The sequence below is a fragment of the Meles meles genome, chromosome X (genome assembly GCF_922984935.1).
Source record: "Meles meles chromosome X, mMelMel3.1 paternal haplotype, whole genome shotgun sequence".
NCBI classification, from domain to species: Eukaryota; Metazoa; Chordata; class Mammalia; order Carnivora; family Mustelidae; genus Meles; species Meles meles.
The window spans coordinates 89,260,449-89,278,635 of record NC_060087.1 but is presented as its reverse complement, the minus strand read 5'-3'; the positions used below and the strand labels follow the sequence as shown (position 1 = coordinate 89,278,635).

General features: G+C 34.4%; 1 protein-coding gene across 2 annotated transcripts in view; it reads right to left on the bottom strand.

Moving 5' to 3' along the window:
* Positions 1-1,653: 1,653 nt before the first annotated feature.
* TBC1D8B (TBC1 domain family member 8B) overlaps positions 1,654-18,187 on the bottom strand; it is a 58,577-nt gene continuing 42,043 nt past the window's right edge. The window contains exons 11-21 of one of the 2 annotated variants that reach the window (XM_045996262.1): positions 17,673-17,790; positions 16,438-16,723; positions 15,384-15,513; positions 14,293-14,391; positions 11,525-11,593; positions 11,117-11,357; positions 10,294-10,359; positions 8,738-8,821; positions 7,167-7,223; positions 5,709-5,806; positions 1,654-4,128 (exon numbers count right to left, since the gene is read on the bottom strand). In XM_045996262.1, coding sequence (XP_045852218.1) covers positions 3,733-4,128; positions 5,709-5,806; positions 7,167-7,223; positions 8,738-8,821; positions 10,294-10,359; positions 11,117-11,357; positions 11,525-11,593; positions 14,293-14,391; positions 15,384-15,513; positions 16,438-16,723; positions 17,673-17,790 — 1,644 coding nt within the window. In that variant the 3' untranslated portion in view covers positions 1,654-3,732. Of the gene's footprint in view, positions 4,129-5,708; positions 5,807-7,166; positions 7,224-8,737; positions 8,822-10,293; positions 10,360-11,116; positions 11,358-11,524; positions 11,594-14,292; positions 14,392-15,383; positions 15,514-16,437; positions 16,724-17,672; positions 17,791-18,187 lie in introns of those variants that run through there. The other variant, XR_006816909.1, reaches the window with a different exon arrangement.

The following is an 18,187-nucleotide window of genomic DNA, read 5'->3' as shown; positions in this document are numbered from 1 at the left end:
GTGATCAACAAAAACGTGGATCTTCCATCAGGAGAGAGGATTAATGTATTTTTGTCTGTATGAGGATTTATGTTACAACAGGCAGCAGCTTGCCACTGATGCTATTAGCTGATATATATAAATATGGGAAGAAGGGTATGTTGCATTGTAAAAGAGGTGGATAACATAGAGAGGTGCTTACGGTGGACAGTTACAGTTACAGTGGACAGACTCCAGGGTACACCCTCTATGGACCCTGCTTCCTGATGTACATGCCACTGTGTAATCTCCCCATGAGTGGGTCTTTAACCACTTGCCTTTAACCAACAGAGTATGACAAAAGGGATGAGATGTTGCCACTGGGAGCATGTTACATTATATAAGATACTGTCTTGTTCTAGAGACACTCCTTGCTAGATTGATGAAGTAAGTGGCCATTTGGGGGAAGCCCACATGGCAAGGAACTGTGGGCAGCCTGAAGCAGTTGAGGGCAGCTGTTAGGAACGGAGCGAAGCCTCTAGGAGCCAAAGACAGCCTTAAGGAACCATAAGGAAATAAAATTTTCCCAAAAGCCTAAGTAAGCATGGAAGTTGATTCTTCCCCAGTTGAACCTCTACGTGAGAACCAGCCTGGCTGATTCCTTGGTTGCAGCCCCGTGAGAGCCTAAACACAGCACCCAGCTAAGTTGAGCCCAGAGTTCTAACCTACTGAAATGGTGAGCTAAATGTGTCTTGGTAACTTGTTACACAGTAATAGAAAACAAATGCAGTGCTCAGTGTCCATTCTGGCCTCTTGCTGTCCCTTCCTGCACTGCAGAAGCTAAAAAATCTGCAAGGATATTTTTCAGATTCCCTTGCAACTAGGATTCTGGATATATTATAGGTCAATCAGATGCACACTCATGAGACTGGAATGGCAGAAGGGAGGTGAAAGCTATGCTTCTGCCATTTCTGCTGGTAAACATGGTTGTGAAGATGTTTGCTTGTTCTATTGCAATTTAGTCACTAGCTTGTGGGTGGTAAGAGGTGGGATGCTGGGCATCTCTTTTGCTGCTATAAATCACAGCAGGTGGAGCATGGATCAGTGAGGAGCAGCTGCAGTGTTGGCTTCAAATCATGGTAGCAGGAAGTAGCAGTTTCCTAATGGCAGAAGAATTAGCAACTCTCTTGGTGGCCTGGTTCTGTGGTGTGGTTTTGGAAGCTGTTCTTGAAAGTTCAATTTAGAGTCAGTCCTCTTGATAATTCTGTAAGCCACTTAATGTCTGGTAATAAATCTTTTCTGCCTTAACTAGAGTGAATTCTGTGTTCTGCAGCCTAACTTTAACTAATAGAGAAGTCCTCAAGTGATAACTGAGTTGTGTGAATAAAAATATGTAGTAATAAGTAACAGTAATATCTTTTAGTAAACAATTTTTCGTGTTTACTGTAGTAGATTTGTAATATTTATTTATTTATCTTTATTTTTTAAAAGATTATTTATTTATTTATTTGACAGAGAGAGAGAGAGCGCGCACAAGTAGGCAGAGAGACAGGCAGAGGCAGAGGGGGAAGCAGGCTCCCTACTGAGCAGAGAGCCTGATGTGGGGCTCCATCCTGGAACCCTGAGATCATGACCTGAGCCAACGGCAGAGGTTTAACCCACTGAGCCACCTAGGCACCCCTGTAATATTTATTTTTATAAAGACAAGTAAAGCCACCTTATAACACATTTAATTTAATATATAAGGTATAATACACTGGTTCAGTTTAACACAACAACATAAGATTTTTAATATTAAGAACAACTCATTTGCTTAACAAGGTAGCAACTATAAAACTATGTGTTCATCTTATTTCTCCTGCAGACTCAGAAAATAAATGTTTGCCTTTTTAACTGGCATTTATAACCACTTTGCAATTCAAAAATCTAAGTATTCAATTTTAATTAATATAGGCTGAACTTTAATATTCAGACGTTAAAATCATATCAAATATTAATAACATATGCTTTTAAGAAAGTATCTTTTTTGTAAATATAGTTGACAAAATATTCAACAAAGTATGTGTAATAGTGCCTTTGTATATAAGCATAAAACCTTGTGTTTTTCTAGAGCTACTATAATTAAACAATCATTGCAAAATAGCAGATGTATGATAGTTTACATATAAACTATTAACTAAACTCTAAAATTTGGACACATTTCACAAATTATTTCCAAGAAAATGCATAAATGCTTATTTACCAACTGTATCTTTAAGTGATAATTTCCTTGAAAAGAAAAAATTGACCAAATCATTTTAAAGACAACACTAGTAAGTATTTGGCCAAGTCCAATTTATGAAATTTAAAGGATCAACTTAAAATCCTTGAATGTCTTTGAAAGTAACATATTCTGCGATGAGGAATCCCCTTTGTGTTAGGCCTTGTTCACAGTGGACTCTTGTCAGAGGCTGACTATACCAATTCTTTTCCAAAAAGGGAGACATCTTGGGATACTCTAAAGAATTTTTGCCCTTTCATTGTTTCATATCTGAAAAGTCAAAGGGTTTAAAACCAAAGCCTTTTGTGAAAAAAGAAGCTCCAAAGGATGATCTCTCCCCATAATCTCCTAAATCAATTGATGAATAAATTGCTCTTGTCAAAAATAGCAAAGAAGATTGAATAGGTGTGGTTTGCTTTTGTTTCTTTTCTTTAAAGTGCTAACAAAAGCCCATTATCTCTAAATGGGCTTTCATTGTAATGACTGAAATATAAGCAGCATGAAATATAGAAATCACACATCTAAATCAGATAGATGGTCAAAACTTTTAAGATAGACACCAGCAACTACCTTAACTATCATTACACAAAAGTATACTTTATGAACTTGCCAGACTAACACAGTAATTCAGTCTACATAATGCAGCTTAAAACATGACTGGTGAAAATTCAAAATCTAAAGCTAGAACCAAAGCAGTCACAGGCTACTCTGAAACAAATGCCACAAAGAGCAGTGCTCAGAAGAATTTCAAGTAATTGCTCAGTCTAATGAGAGACCTATATAGTTAACCGAATTGTTTCTTAACCCTTCTGAAGAGACTGGCTTTATCCAGCTTAAAATTAAATCCAACATTTTTTCTCCTTATATTAGTCCAGAATTTTGAGTTCTTGACTTGTTTTTGTTACAGAGTTAGAAGTGTGTCAGCAGCTTCTGAACCACTCTCAGGTAGGAAGAATGTAGAAGTTACTAAAAAACCATTCCTTATTATAAAACTGAATGATATTAACTTTAAAAAGTTAGTATTATTTCAGTTAGATAACTTGAAAATGAGGTTTCCGTATGGTAACCACTTAGATAATTAAGGCTACAGATCTAAGGGCCTGGATTTCTAAAGCATTCTAATAGGACTGAGGCAATTTGGAAAGTAGGGTTTATCAATGACATGTCAGCCTTACATTTTCAAAATCGTCAGCAATTCATATGTAAATAGCAGCACAAATTAGGAACTTTCTCACTAAAAGTGATATGGTAGTGCCCTCTGGTGGTAACATTTAGCATATTCCTCTGATATTGCATATCATATGAACTATAAAAAGTTCATTTGTAATGAAGAATATCAAAATTAGAGATTACCATAAAGCAATGAATCACTGTGCTTCCACATCTTTTTTTTTTTTAACCTTCAAACACATTGGTAACAAGATAAATCCCTGATCCCTATTCCCAAGAATCAAACTGACAGCTACAGGAATCTTAGTAAACTTGTCTATAATAGGCAATTCCTGTTAAGAGATTTACATCTTGGTTCTACAGCTTAACTGAGAGGTTTTTGCATTTTCTAGTTTCACTTTTACATCTATGGGTTTCTCAAAAAACCTCACTAATGCTGGTTCATTCAACAAAGACGCAAGAATCTGTTCAAATGCAAATGACCACTGAGGTTCTTCCCTCAAAGAGGAGGGATCTTTCTTCAAGTGGCTCTCTGTTTTCCCCTCACTGGGTCCTCCAGAAGCACAGACTGTACCAGAGAATTCTTTGGCTGATGCTGTAGGGCTATGTAGTTTCCTTCCAACTTCTTCCATCCTGAGCAAAAGGCTGGTTACAACAGCAATGGCTTGATATAGCGACTCTTCTTCAGGGTCCCCATGAAATAAGTTATATAGAGTCTTTGAAAACTGAATAAATTGTGACTGAAAGATATAAGTTAGAAATACCACGTTTGATATTAGATTTAGCAAAAAGAAGAGAACTTAGAAGTAAACAGTCTCCTATTTAGAATTTATACCATTTAACCCTCACCATAGAAGCTACAAAAAAACTAATGACTAATTCCCCAAATAAATCTTGGCTTTAGAGAGATGGGTATAAACCATGGAGGAAAATGCCTTTTAAATATTCTCAGATGTTGCCTAATAGGAGTACATTATATACATATATATACAATAATTCTTGGGCAGCTTACCTGTCAGCATTCCTTCAATGTTAGATGGTACTTCTTTAGAAAAGACTTATTTATTTTGTGGGGGGCAGAAGGAGAGGAAGATTCCCTCCTGAGCCAGATCTTGATCTCAGGACCCTAAGATCATGACCTGAGCTGAAACCAGGAGTCAAACACTAAACCACTGGCTAAGCCACCCAAGTACCCCAGTGGTCCTTTTAATTAGGCAAATTCACCTATTTCCTTACATGTGAATTATACATTCATTAACCAATCTTAATGAAAGGCTTAATAAGGAGTTCCCCTCAATCTCTCCAAAGGGCTACAGTAGGCAGCTCAGCTAGGAGGACTTAAATTTTTGCAAGAATGTTTTGGAAACTATCTAGTAGTACAAGGTAGCTCCACAGGGCCCATTTAGACATGTTTCTCTTTGAAGGCTGAGGTGGGACCCAAGTGGAGAAATAAATTGGTGTGTTTGCTAACTGCCCCTAGATAATCCATAGATATTCCTAAAAGATATTTGTCAATTAAAAAAAAGCTGATTCTAACACAATAGGGCAATCATCCTAACAGAAAAGTTTATCTGTAAATAAAAAGCAAACACAAGGATTAAGAGTTTGGTACTATTTACTTTGATTAAGTACACGCTTAATTAAAATTAAGTACATCCTTAATTAAAATAAATAGTACCAAACTCTTGAGTTTTATTTCTCTTTCTACCTTAGTCTGTAGCACTGCTTATTTATAAAAAATTTTAGAACATCATATCGATTCATTTTAAAAAGTACTTATTCAGCTACCATATTGCCCAGTCCACGAGGAATACCACAGTTTGATAGTTCTCATTTTGGTAAAGTTCTGGAAATCCTCAGTATCTACACCAACAGATTTTAATTTAAAACACATAAGAACATAAACTGACTGAACAGTTTAAGAGACGGATTTGGAATTGTGTCAAGTAGTAGTCATTAGTATTGTTCCAGCAGGTTCAAATACAAGATGATCAGAAACCAGCATGTGACCTATTTTAGTAACTTCTTATTCCTAGTACCTAACATTGGGTGTGTCATCTAGTAGGCACTAAAAAAATGTTTACTGAATAAATGAACACTTCTAATAAAGCTGGAAATAGGAAACATTGCATTAAATGCATTAAAGCAGAAAATCATTTAAAAATTTGCTATTCTTCTGTGTGCATCTGAAACTTACAGAGATGATACATAGATTATTTAACTATTTTTGTATTAGCATGTTAGCTGTTTTAGAGCTGAATACACCCATATTTATAAAAACAAACAAGAACTTAGAATTTTTTATTTGAAAATACTATACCTGATTCATTCTTGGTAAATCCTTAATGTTTTCTTCTTTTTTGGAAAGCTCATCTTGCCATTGACTTAGATATGCTTGAATATCAACTTTTCCTTTGCCTGTATGAGTGGAACAAAACCATTTCATAATGAACAGCCCACTCTATTTCTCCAAATCTCAGAAGGAATAACTACTATTGGAAATTATTTCATTAAGATGTGAGATTCTATTAATAACCCAGAAAATTATCTGAATTTACCTTTTATCTCACCCACTGGCTTTCAGAATCTGTTCTCCATTTCCATTAAACTAAAACTTTTACTTTGGTAAGTCTGGGGACTGGGGAAGATGTGAAGAGAGAGGGAGAAGGATGCATTTTTAAACAGTACACCCTGACTTGACAATGTAAATTTCACCTAGATGTTCTCATGCATACTATTAAGTTTAAAATAGCTTCTATAAGATGTTCTTATATGCAGATTCTGAAGTGGTCTATGGTGGCTCTTCTTAAAAAAAATTCAAAATACTACTATCCATTCATTCCTTTGAAGAGTTTAATGAAGATAATTAATGTGACTATTAATAATTACTTAAAACTCATTGGAAAACTAGGTAGATACACTGAACAACCTAGAGAAGATGTTGTTGTATTTAAATAGCTCTTTAGCACTTCGTTATTTTTTGACTAAATATTACTCAAAAACATAAAAAGGATGATGGACTTTTGGTGAGCAATTTGACAGTCTTGATCAAAATATTAAATGTACGTATTGACACATCATTCTCATACCTCTATGAATTTATCCTATTCTAAAGAAATGTGTATAAAAGTATTCTACAATGTAAGTATAAAATGTTTGTTCCAACAGGGTTTGTAACACAAATAACTGGAAGTGACCTAAATGTCCATCAGTACTGGGCTAGTTATTGAGTTACGAACCAAAGAATGGAATACTCTATACCCATTAAAAAGAATAAGACAGATCCAAATGTACTGACAGGAAAACTCCCATGATATATCACAAAACTGAAAAAGTCAATTGTAGAACAGTATTTATGGAATGTTCCTTTCTTTCTTTCTTTTTTTTTTTTATAAAAGAGAGATGTCTGTATGTATGTATGTATACACAGAAATGGGTCTGGAAAGGATATAGAACAAAATGTTTTCACATTTACTTCAGGGTGGAGTTCAGTGGGGGTATGAAGACTTTTGTTTAAATTTATTTTATTATCTACTCTCATAATTGAAAATAAATATTTTCAAAATAGTGAAATTAAATGAATATGGGTCATTGACTGTAAGTTCTGAGACTTAATTATCAAGACAAGAAAGACTAAATTGTTAAACACACACAAAAACGTGAAAAGGCTCTCAGGACAAATCAATAACCTTTAAACAGAATCCACTATTTGCCTTTGTAGCTAACCCTATTCACAAAAAGAGTGACTTAAACTAAATGATATTCCTAATCATAGTACCTTTTTCTGGGCTGTTTTTTAGTGATTCTGCTTCCTTCACATTTGTAGACTTGGAAACTACAGGAAAAAAAAATGCATTCTGTAAAACATTTAACAAGTAAATATCTTTCAAAAGTAAAATAATATTTTATATAAAGACTTAGGGACATGTTATTTTTTTCAATTCAGGAAGCCAATTTTAGCTGACACGACCTCCTCTCATCAGAAGACAAAATTTCAAGAACTTTTATAGTAGAGAGAACTTTTATAGTAGAGATTTTTTTTTAAAGATTTTATTTATTTATTTGACAGGTAGAGATCATAAGTAGGCAGAGAGGCAGGCAGGCAGAGAGAGAGGAGGAAGCAGGCTCTCCGCTGAGCAGAGAGCCCGAAGCGGGGCTCGATCCCAGGACCCTGAGATCATGACCTGAGCCGAAGGCAGAGGCTTTAACCCACTAAGCCACCCAGGCACCCCTATAGTAGAGATTTTTATAGAAAAAAAAATTTTTTTTTAAAGATTTTATTTATTCATTTGACAGACAGAGATCACAAGTAGGCAGAGAGGCAGGCAGAGAGAGAGGAAGGGAAGCAGGCTCCCCACCAAGCAGAGAGCCCGATGCGGGACTCGATCCCAGGACCCTGGGATCATGACCTGAGCCGGAGGCAGAAACTTTAACCCACTGAGCCACCCAGGTGCCCCTTTATAGAAAAATCTTTATGAAAAAAATCCTAGAAGTATACAAAATATTATTTATTTCTGGGTGGTATTTTTTTCCTTATGACCTTCTTCAAACTAAATTGTGTTACTTTTATTATTAGGGGAAAAAAGCATGCAGGAGGTCAGAAGATTGAGCTACTAATCCTGATTGTGGCAATAACACATTGTGAACTCTGGCACAAGTCACTTCATTCTGAGCCTCCATGCCCTTACCCATATAAATTAAGGGATTTGATGAGTTGATTTATAAGAACTCTTCAAACTTAATATTCAAACCCCAACATATAGTAATTATAAACATACATTAATCAGCACTTATCCCTCTATAAGAAATTCATGTTTATTAAAAAAAAAAAAGGCTAAGGACATAAAAATGACCTCATAACACTTCCAAATTATGTCTTGGAGACAGATTCATCCCTGTCTCCTACACACACCTACAGTGATTTATAATAAGTATTCACTGTTTGAATAATAGCTATGACCTTCAATCATCAAAGATTCTATTGTTTCCACTGTATTTGAACAAGGCATGAAAATGGTCAGATACATTTTAGAAATTTCTGCAACATAAAGAAGAAACAAAATTCATTTTCTTTTTAATCCTCCAGTATACAAAAAAATTCCATAAATCAAAACCCAAAACACATTTCAGTTAATTAATCAAATATTTATGGGGTACTTACCATGCGTTTAGTTCTGTGCTAAGTGTTATGGTAGCATAAAATAAATATAATTTATTTATAAATAAATAAAAATAAATATAAATTATCTCAAATTTTATTAATGGTAGCTGGGTAAAAAAAAATTTTAAGCCAGGAAGATCTCTGTGAGTGACTACTCATCAAAAAAGACATTTTTAACAGATATTTACCATGGAGCTGACTGAAATAAAGTAATTCTTCCTTGGAAAGTTCATCTCCTTGTGAAGGGTCCTTAGATTTCACTTCAGTATAAGCTGAAAACAGATAACCCAAATCAATTTACTAACAATAAGAGATGGAAATGGGTCCTAAAACTGGTCAAGGAAATCTGGGGGCAGAAAGTTAAACAAAAGGTCACTAAAAGAAAGACATTTGTGAAGAAATGTAGAAGTAGTACTACTCTATAGCAAATAACAAGAAGTACTTGATCACTCAGAGCTCCATTAGTTCTCTTACTTGCTTTTTAAGAGTTTTCTGAGAAAACTAAGAAAACCTGGCATTTCAAAATCTCTGAAAATGTAACCTCAGTCATTTAAGAACATCTTCAATAATAAGGCAAAATGAAGTTGAGTGCTGTAACAGATACACAGTGTCTTTTTCTTTCCATTTCTGATCTTCTACTGAAAGCATATTCATTCCATAGCAACATTAAACATTCTAACATTAATTTGACTTGAAAATGTAAAGTCCTTCATAATTAAATTATCAGGTGGTTCAGGTTTGGTTTTTAATGCTCTCTTTGTGATCTGAGTGTGTGAAGAGTTAAAGACGGCTTTTAGATTTTTGGTCTGGTAAAGAATGGTTCCTGGCTATCCTGGGAAGACTCTGAAAGAAATCCCAGGTGTGGCTTTAGACAAATTATGAGGTGCTGTTTGCTTGTGTGAATTAACCCTATCTAAACTAAAAGGTACTTTTGCGATGTTCCTTTAGCTTAAAACCTAAGACTGTTTTCCCAAAATATGGATCAAGCCTGAGAAAGCCTCTTAAGGTCGGTGGAAAACACTGAAGAAAACTGGCATTATATGGTAACATTAGGGCAGTATAGTAGAATAGAAAGAAACCTGAGCTTTGAAGTCAGACCTCAGTTTTAATCCCAGCTATGCAATTTATTAACTATGTGATCTTGGCCCGATAATTTAATCTTTCTGAGCCTTAGTTTCCTTATCATCAAAATTGGAAAGACATTACCACTTCTCAGGGATATTATGAGAATTAAGTAAAAGAATACCTGTAAAGTAAATGCCTGAACAGAGCAAGTGCTCAATAAATGGTAGCTTTTATTTTGCTTCCTCTTCCAAATGTTTAATATTTCTGCTGCCTAGTCTCATTTTTTTCTGGATAATCTGCAGTATTCCACAAGTTTGGCAGTTTGTCTACAGTTAAATTCTACTCCCCAACTGACAACAATAACAACAATATCACATTTCAATATTATACCAATATTCAGATGGTAGGTTGTTCTTATACACGACCTACTATTAAACTACTATCTTTGTTTCCTGGAAGGAAACTTGTGAACCCATCTATTACAGAGAATCTCTTCCACAGATTTCACTGTAACTATATATCAGCAAAAGTACTGGACATATGATCCATGGGCCACAATGAAGTAATGACCTGATATCATATTGAAAATTATGTTATTTATTAAAATTTAATATCTGCAATTATACTTGTTAAAATGGAATCAACTCCTGTACATCACTAAAGACTGTTAAACTCTTACCTGGAGGAATATGCAGCTTAAAAAGCAGCTTAAGCTTCTCAGTAAAACTTCCATTGTACATTATATCTGTTCAATAAAATTCAATGACAAATTATCATTATTTTCAAAGATCATTCAATCAATTCCAGAGATACAAATTAAGGTACAGATATTAGCCACTAATTAGGATTCAAAACCTTCTGTTACTTAAGGTAACAGTTAAACCACCACCTAGAAAGCCAGAATCTCTCCTTCAAATGTATAAGCAAAATATCCTTTATCAGAGGGAAAAATGCTCGCCTGATTTCCCTTCCCCCCTGAACCTAAATTTTCTTTTTTCTTTTAAATGAGGCCTTATGCCTCATCTGATGAGAGAACAACTCTTTAAGGGGCAATTCCTGATAAGAAAGTATGCTGGGGTCTCTGGAAAAGCAAAGGAACAATGTAACTGGTGAACTATCTACAGGTACAACATGTTTGTTGGATAATTTCTCTACCACTTTTCTAGGTTATGTGGTTGATTTTTACTGATGGGGGAAGAAGCTCTTTTTGAAGTATCCATGTGCCTGAGTGGGGGAAGATACAGATATTCTCTTCCTTCATGTTAACCTTTGAAACATCCATATGTAACAGCTAGTTCTTCTGAGAGGGCTGAGTCAAAATGAGACCAATATACTTAGTTTTAGTTATAAACCCAGAAAAAGGTCCACTTATTGCTCAAGCTGGAGATAATGTAACTCAGGCTGATAAAATCTGACTAAATTATCAATAACAGGCACTACTAAGTACTTCTAGGAGTAGCTTTATTTTTGGCTTTAAAAAAAATTACTGGACATCATCCTACCAATTGCAGAGGAGAATTCTTTGAAGTTTATAAGGCAGTCAGAGTTTTCATCCAATAATCTGAATGTCCATAAGGCTAGTGAATCTTTGTTTGCAGAATGAGCCCAGGGACTCAACAAGTGATATAACACTCTGAACTGCTGGCAGTCAATCTGATACTGTTCCAAATATGGCAGACTGGGGTCATGGTACTTCAGTACTGGACAACTCAAGCACCAGTAATAAGAAAAAAACAGCTCTTTCTATGAAAAATAAAGAGTAAAGTCAGTAAGTCATAAGAAGTAATTTTATAAAATTATTTTCTTTTAAGCATGTGTACTAAAAGAATTAAAGATAAAATATTTAAGAGTGGTTGTGGTAAAATTTTGCTTAAAAGTATTATTTTTCACTTGAAGAAGAACAACAGTACCTTAAAGATGACATAAAGTTCATCCAATTCATAAAGGCTCAATTTCACATCTTGTGATACAACACGCAGCTTTAAAAAGATTAAAAGCAATTTAGATTTTAATACTTCAGTATTGAAATTCTTCTTGAATCCACTGAGAAATCTCCCTCTGCTAGAATAAAATCATTTTCTTCTAACGTTTTAAAAGAATAACAAAGATAAATGGACCAATTTTGCCCTTTAAAGAGGTTGTACATAGACTACAATTCAATTCTACTCTGACATGTACTTTCACCTTCATCACTTCATACCCAGAGATCATTGCCAAAGGACATCCATTTAATGTCTATAAATATAAGCAACAGTATTCTAAGTCTCCTTCCACATATTCCTCTCTTGCCTCTGAGAAGTCATCAAGTGGGGCTGTCATTAAACACTTCAAAGACATTGGGAGAGATGTGCATTCCCCTCTCTGTGCCAAGTAACATAATTCAAGAAGTAATAAACTTAGACAATATGCAGCTTTGTCTTACTACATGATGAATAAGCATCAATGGTACAATGAGTTTGGTATTTAGGAAGTTTAAAAGAGTAAAGATAAAAGAATTAGTAAAACTGGAAATTAAAAATAAATGAAATAATAAAACAATAAATAAAACAAAGAGTTGGTTAATTTAAAAAAAGTAAAATTGGCTAATATCTGGCAAGTGTGATAAAATAAAGCAAAAATAAACATCATTGAGAAGTAAAATGATAATACAAACATAGGTATAGAGGTCACTTTTGTCCAGCAGAGAGGAGGTAGCATTAAATATCTATTGAATGAATTCTAGAAACTTTACACCAAGATATCTGAAAGTCTAGATGAAATGGATAATTTTCTAGGAAAAAAAATATCTGAAAGTCTAGATGAAATGGATAATTTTCTAGGAAAAAAATAAAACACCGAAGTAACCCAGGAAGAACAAATTCTGGATACAACTGAAAAGGTAATAAAAAATCTGCCTTCTACCAAAAGGCAGCAGATCCAGATGGTTTTATAGGCTCAATTACTCAAACTTTCAGGTAATGTATAATTCATATGTGATCTGAACTATTCTCAAGCATAGTAAAATATAATTTATTTCAAAATTCATTCTATGACATGAGTGCAACTCTGATACGAAAACTAAAGTTAGCACACACACAGAAAGAAAACTGTAAGCCAATGTTACTTTAACACAGATGTAAAGAACATAGCTATGTAGCAAAATTATCAAAACGGAGTATTAAAATAACAATACGACATGGCCAAATAGGATTCATTTCAAGAATCCAACAGAAGCCTAACATTAGGAATTCCTTAATATAATCCACTACATTAACAAAGCTGGAAAAATACATAATCGCAAGATATGGAAAGGTCTTTTGATCAAAGTTAACATTCAATATTCATTTTTAAAAAAATGTTTGAAACGGAGTGAATCAGTAAGGCTCCTGGTCAACAATAGGCTACTAGTATGGTTGACCCTTGGGGTTTAGGAGCCCTGAACAACCCCCCCCACAGTCAAAAATCAACATATAACTTTTGACTCCCCCAAAACTTAACTACTAATAGCCAATTATTGACCAGAAGCCTTACCGATAACCTAAACAGTGGATCAACACATATTTTGTATGTTATTTGTATGTATTTGGATGTATATTATATACTGTGTTCTCACAATAAGCTAGAGAAAATATTAAGAAAATCATAAGAGAAAATACATCCACAGTACTACATTTATCAAAAAAATCCATGTATAAGCAAACCCACATAGTTCAAACCTATGTTGCTCAAGGGTCAACTGTACTTAATTTTTTGGGAAGTCAAAAGTAACAGGTGGATTTTTGAGTGCACAGGGAACTGGGGCCCCTAACCTCTATGTTGTTCAAGGGTCAACTGTATAGTATGTCCATACTATGGTATATTTTCGGTATGTTAAGAGAAGTAAGGGAGGTCTATATGTACTGATATGCAATGACCATCATATATTTCTGAGTGAAAAAAGTAAGCTGCAGAACAAAGTAACTGATATGATCTCATTTAAAAAACTGTATCACCCCCCCCACCACATGAAAACCAAAACAAGGGGGCTTATGCCAACTACATCACAGTAACATCATTGAATTATTTAATTGAAAGCTAAACCTAGAATCTTCAGAAATGTTTACTTTCCCAGATTGGCATCTCTGAGGATGTGGCCCTTAAGCAAGTAGTTTTACAAAAACAATACATGCTTATGAGAAAAGCTCAAACAGAAGGATGCATACACAGCCAAGTAAAACTCTCTCCCTTCCAACCAGCAATCTATTAATCCCATTCACCAGAGGCAACCAATGCTAACAGCTTCTTATGTAGTCACCCTAATATTAAAAGGAGAGTATTTAAAACACAGTTTTATATCTTTTTCACTGTATCTTAAGTTTCTGAGGATAATAATATATATTAGCAGCAATGACTGCTATGTAGGTCCGCTGTTCTTCCTGATGCAGCACATCACAAATATGTTATGCTTAAATGCCTGTATCATAACATTTAACAGTAAAGGTCAAATAACAAAACATTTTGGAGAAATCAACATAATTCAACTAGAAGAAAATAATTTACTTCCTCTCAAAAAAATTTAGAGTAAGCTAAGCTGTGGCAAGAATCTAGCTCAAAAGTTTAGTTATATTCATTTTGTTTACATGGAATGTCAATTTTTTAAAGGAAGTTGGAAAAAAAACTGTTACTCTAATTGCTTCCCCCTCATTGGGTAGATACTCACCACATTTTGCTTTGTCGTTTCCTCTAGAGTCTGTATGACATATAACCTATTTCGACAGCGCATGCTGTATATATCTTCATAGCGAATATTACCATATTTCTGCAAAAAATATGATTTCAGTAGATACTCATTCATAATAAATATCCACTTCTCCTACAATTGAATTTCACCAGACTCAATTCTCAGAGGCCTTGGTTCTATTTCTAGCTATTTTGTTAACTTGTTCAGTGGCTATGCCAATTTTCACCTCCCACATTTCAGTTTTTCTATATATTTACTGGAGAGAATTCCACCTACTATCTGTCTAGACTAAGTACAAGAACATTGGAAAAATTCTTAGTCTCTAAGAAGAGAATAATTTTCACGTTTTTATATGGTGATAATATTTAAAAGTGGTCATTACCGGTGAAAGCAAGTGAATTTCGTTTCATTTAAGAATAGCGAACTGAAGCACAGGAGGCTATATAACCTAGGAACAGTTCACAGAAATTGCTTTTATACAATGGACTATTAGTCAGTCATAAAAAGAAGGAAATCTTGCCATTTGCAACAACATGGTGGACCTGAGGGTATTATGCTAAGTGAAATAAGTCAGACAGAGAAAGACAAATATGACATGATTTCAATTAAAAGTAGAATCTAAAAAATAAACAAAAAATAAACAAAAAATAGAACAGAGCAGTAGTTGCCAGAGGGGAAGGGAGTTGGGGGGGTTGCAAAATGGGTGAAGAGGATCAAGAGGTACAAAGTTCCAGTTGTAAAAGAAATAAGTCCATGGAGATATAAAATACAGCATGGGGAATACAGTCAATAATACTGTATTAACTTTGTATGGTGACAGATGGTAACTACTTATTGTGGTGATCAGTTCACAAATGCTGAATCCCTATGTTGTACACATGAAATTGATATAATATTGCATGCCAATTATACCTCAATAAAAATACACAAATACAGTGAAACTGGATTTTAAATTATGTCTTTACTTGTATTATCATCTTACTTTTAACATGCCACTAGAGAAAGAACTATAGTACCAATCATTTAGATTATACTATGGAATTATATTTGTGGTATTAAAAAAAGCTTACCTCATTTGACTCTCTAATCAAATCTGTAATATCCACTTTCATATGACTGCTTTTTTCATCACTCACATTTGAACCCTGCTGAACACTTGAAGGCAATGGGCTATCCTTATTAGAGACATTGTCAAAGAACCTATCCAAAAGTTAACAGTAATACAAGAATTAGTGGAAGTAAAATGCAAGAGGAAATAACAGCTAATTTCTCCCTAGTTAGTTACAGGTTAATGTCACCTGAGAGGACAAAGGATGGTCTTATGAAGAAGTGGAATTTGAAGATGGTTAGGAATTAGGAGGATAAGGGAGCAGGGAATGGGATGGTGAAATTATTTCAGAGGCAGGGAGGAGAGTACAAGGAAGGCAAATAGTACTCAGCAAACATCACATAGTCCAGTAAGGGTGGAATATAAGCTATGTAGAGGCAGGAGAGGAGAAATAAGAGAGGTACACTGAGGCCTTAACACAGAGTATCTGAATGCTCGCAGTGTTTAGATTTTATTCTGTACAAAATGGTATTTGATGCATCATTCCAGTAGTTACCCTAATCAAACATTCATTCATTTAACATACACATATATGGTATACAAACACATACACACACACCACACAAGTGCTCCAATATAAAATAACATTCACAGAAAAAGGACTGGATAAATAAAACTCAGCATACCTGATTGAAATTACTTGAAAACCAGAACAATTTCTCCCACTGGATATTTAACATTATCAACTATTCTTCCCCCTTCAAATCACTTTTACACAATAACACTTCATGGCTCAAACTGGGACTATGAAAAGTCCCAGCATACTGAATTAACAATAGTAGTATAAATGTGTATGTTACAAAGTGGTCTGCTTCAAAAGGGATTTACTCTTATTATCCATTTGGAAACAGAGAAGGGGACATTAGTCCTAGATTTTTCATGCAACTAGCTCTGTGACATTGGGCAATTTGTTTGAAGTTTCTAGGGCTCAGTTTCCGCATCTGTAAAATAAGGGAGCTGAACAACATCATCTCCAAGCGGCTCTCCAGACTGAAACACTATGGTTCTGATAGTACCTGTTTAAAGCTGTCACAGCTTCAGCATCATCTTTACATGTAAGCAGTTTGTCCAAATTATAGTCAAGTATTGCCAATCCCAGCTGTAAAATGGCCTTTATTCCATCATAGAAGAAGCAGTCCACCACATTCACAGCACTTTCAATAGGCAACACACTAATAAAAAGTGTGAGGAACCACGAGAGAGAAACTGAGGAAAAGAATGTCATATCGGTCATGTGTTCTGTCAGCTGGGGAAGGTGATCCCTGATAAGTTCTTCAAAGACTGCCTGATCCACCAAGGCACCTGGCAAACATAAAAGGAAGTTTAAAAATGAACACCTTTCAAAAGGATTTGTTTCTGAGACCTTCCCACTTGTTAGTATGTCAATATATCTCATTTCTATTCCTTAAATTATGAACTTCTTCAATGCCTTTTCTGTATTTCACACATCTCTTTATCTGCTAGCAAAGTGTCATGCATCAAGAAGCACTTGAGAACCCCAGTTCAAATTCATTTGAAGAGTAATGTATTGAATCTTTATTATATGCAGAAACCTGTAATAGGTACCATAAGAGATACACCAATTAATGAAATAGCCTCATCTTCAAATGGCTTAATATCTAGTAGAACTTAAGATAAATACACAAACTGTAATGAAAGACAATATAATCAATAACCCAGCCATGACACTGAAGGCTTACAAGGGCACAAAGCAGAGACTACATATGGTATTGTGGTAGTGTCAAAATCTATAAAAATATCTGATGACTAAAGAAAATATTATATAATTAACTAACCAAGAACTTGATCCTTCTTTCAAATCTGGCAAATATGAATACAGTTCATATAAACATGGAGACTTTAAGCTGGTTAAAAATCTACCTCTCATCAAGAAACAACAATGTTCCAGTAGCTCTGGATACTTTAGATCGCCACTGTTTCAGCAAAAAAGAGAAGGTAAACCTAAAATTTCTATTTTATTAAGAAATGGACCAAGTATTTTGCCTTAGAAAAGAAATAACAAAAAAGAAAAGCAATGTATTAAACAATCTTTCCAAACATATATTCAGTACAAAAAGCACTTCTCTTCAGCATGTCAGTGAAGTGACATTTTGATACTGATTGCATTTTGTCTATTTCAAAGCCTAATTGATCAGTTCTCCCATTTGATATGTAATTGGATACACAAGAGACATAAATTGTTTAGAAAAGAAATATGTGCTTATCTATGGGATGTATGTGTGTGTTTTACCAATGATTCGACGGTTAAAATAATCAGGCAACATTCGTTCACACACAGCAACCAGAAGCCAAAAAGCTTCTTCCTCTTTTGCATACAGAAGCAGCACTGAAGTTAAGATGTTCATTGCCTAAAATTCACAGAAAAAAATGATAAACAAAAAAATAAATAAATATTGTTCAGGTGATAATTACATTTCTTCTTCAAACCCTAGTTTTCAGCAATAAAAACTATGAAAAAATAATCATAATGGAAACATATAAGAACTCTGAGCCAGTCCAAAGCAAAACAAGGTGAAGTCAGGCTAACACTGGCTGATCAGTTACTTAACAGCAAATTCAAAGAAAATGAAGCAGAAATATGAATGCAGAACAAAATAAGTAAAACCTCTATAATTTTAGACTAATTTCAATGAGTAAAATATCTTAATTATCACAAATCTGGGAAAAAACAATGCTCAAAAACACATTAAAATTGGAGAAACTTCATCTGTATTTTTTATTGTGCTATGTTAGTCACCATAAAAT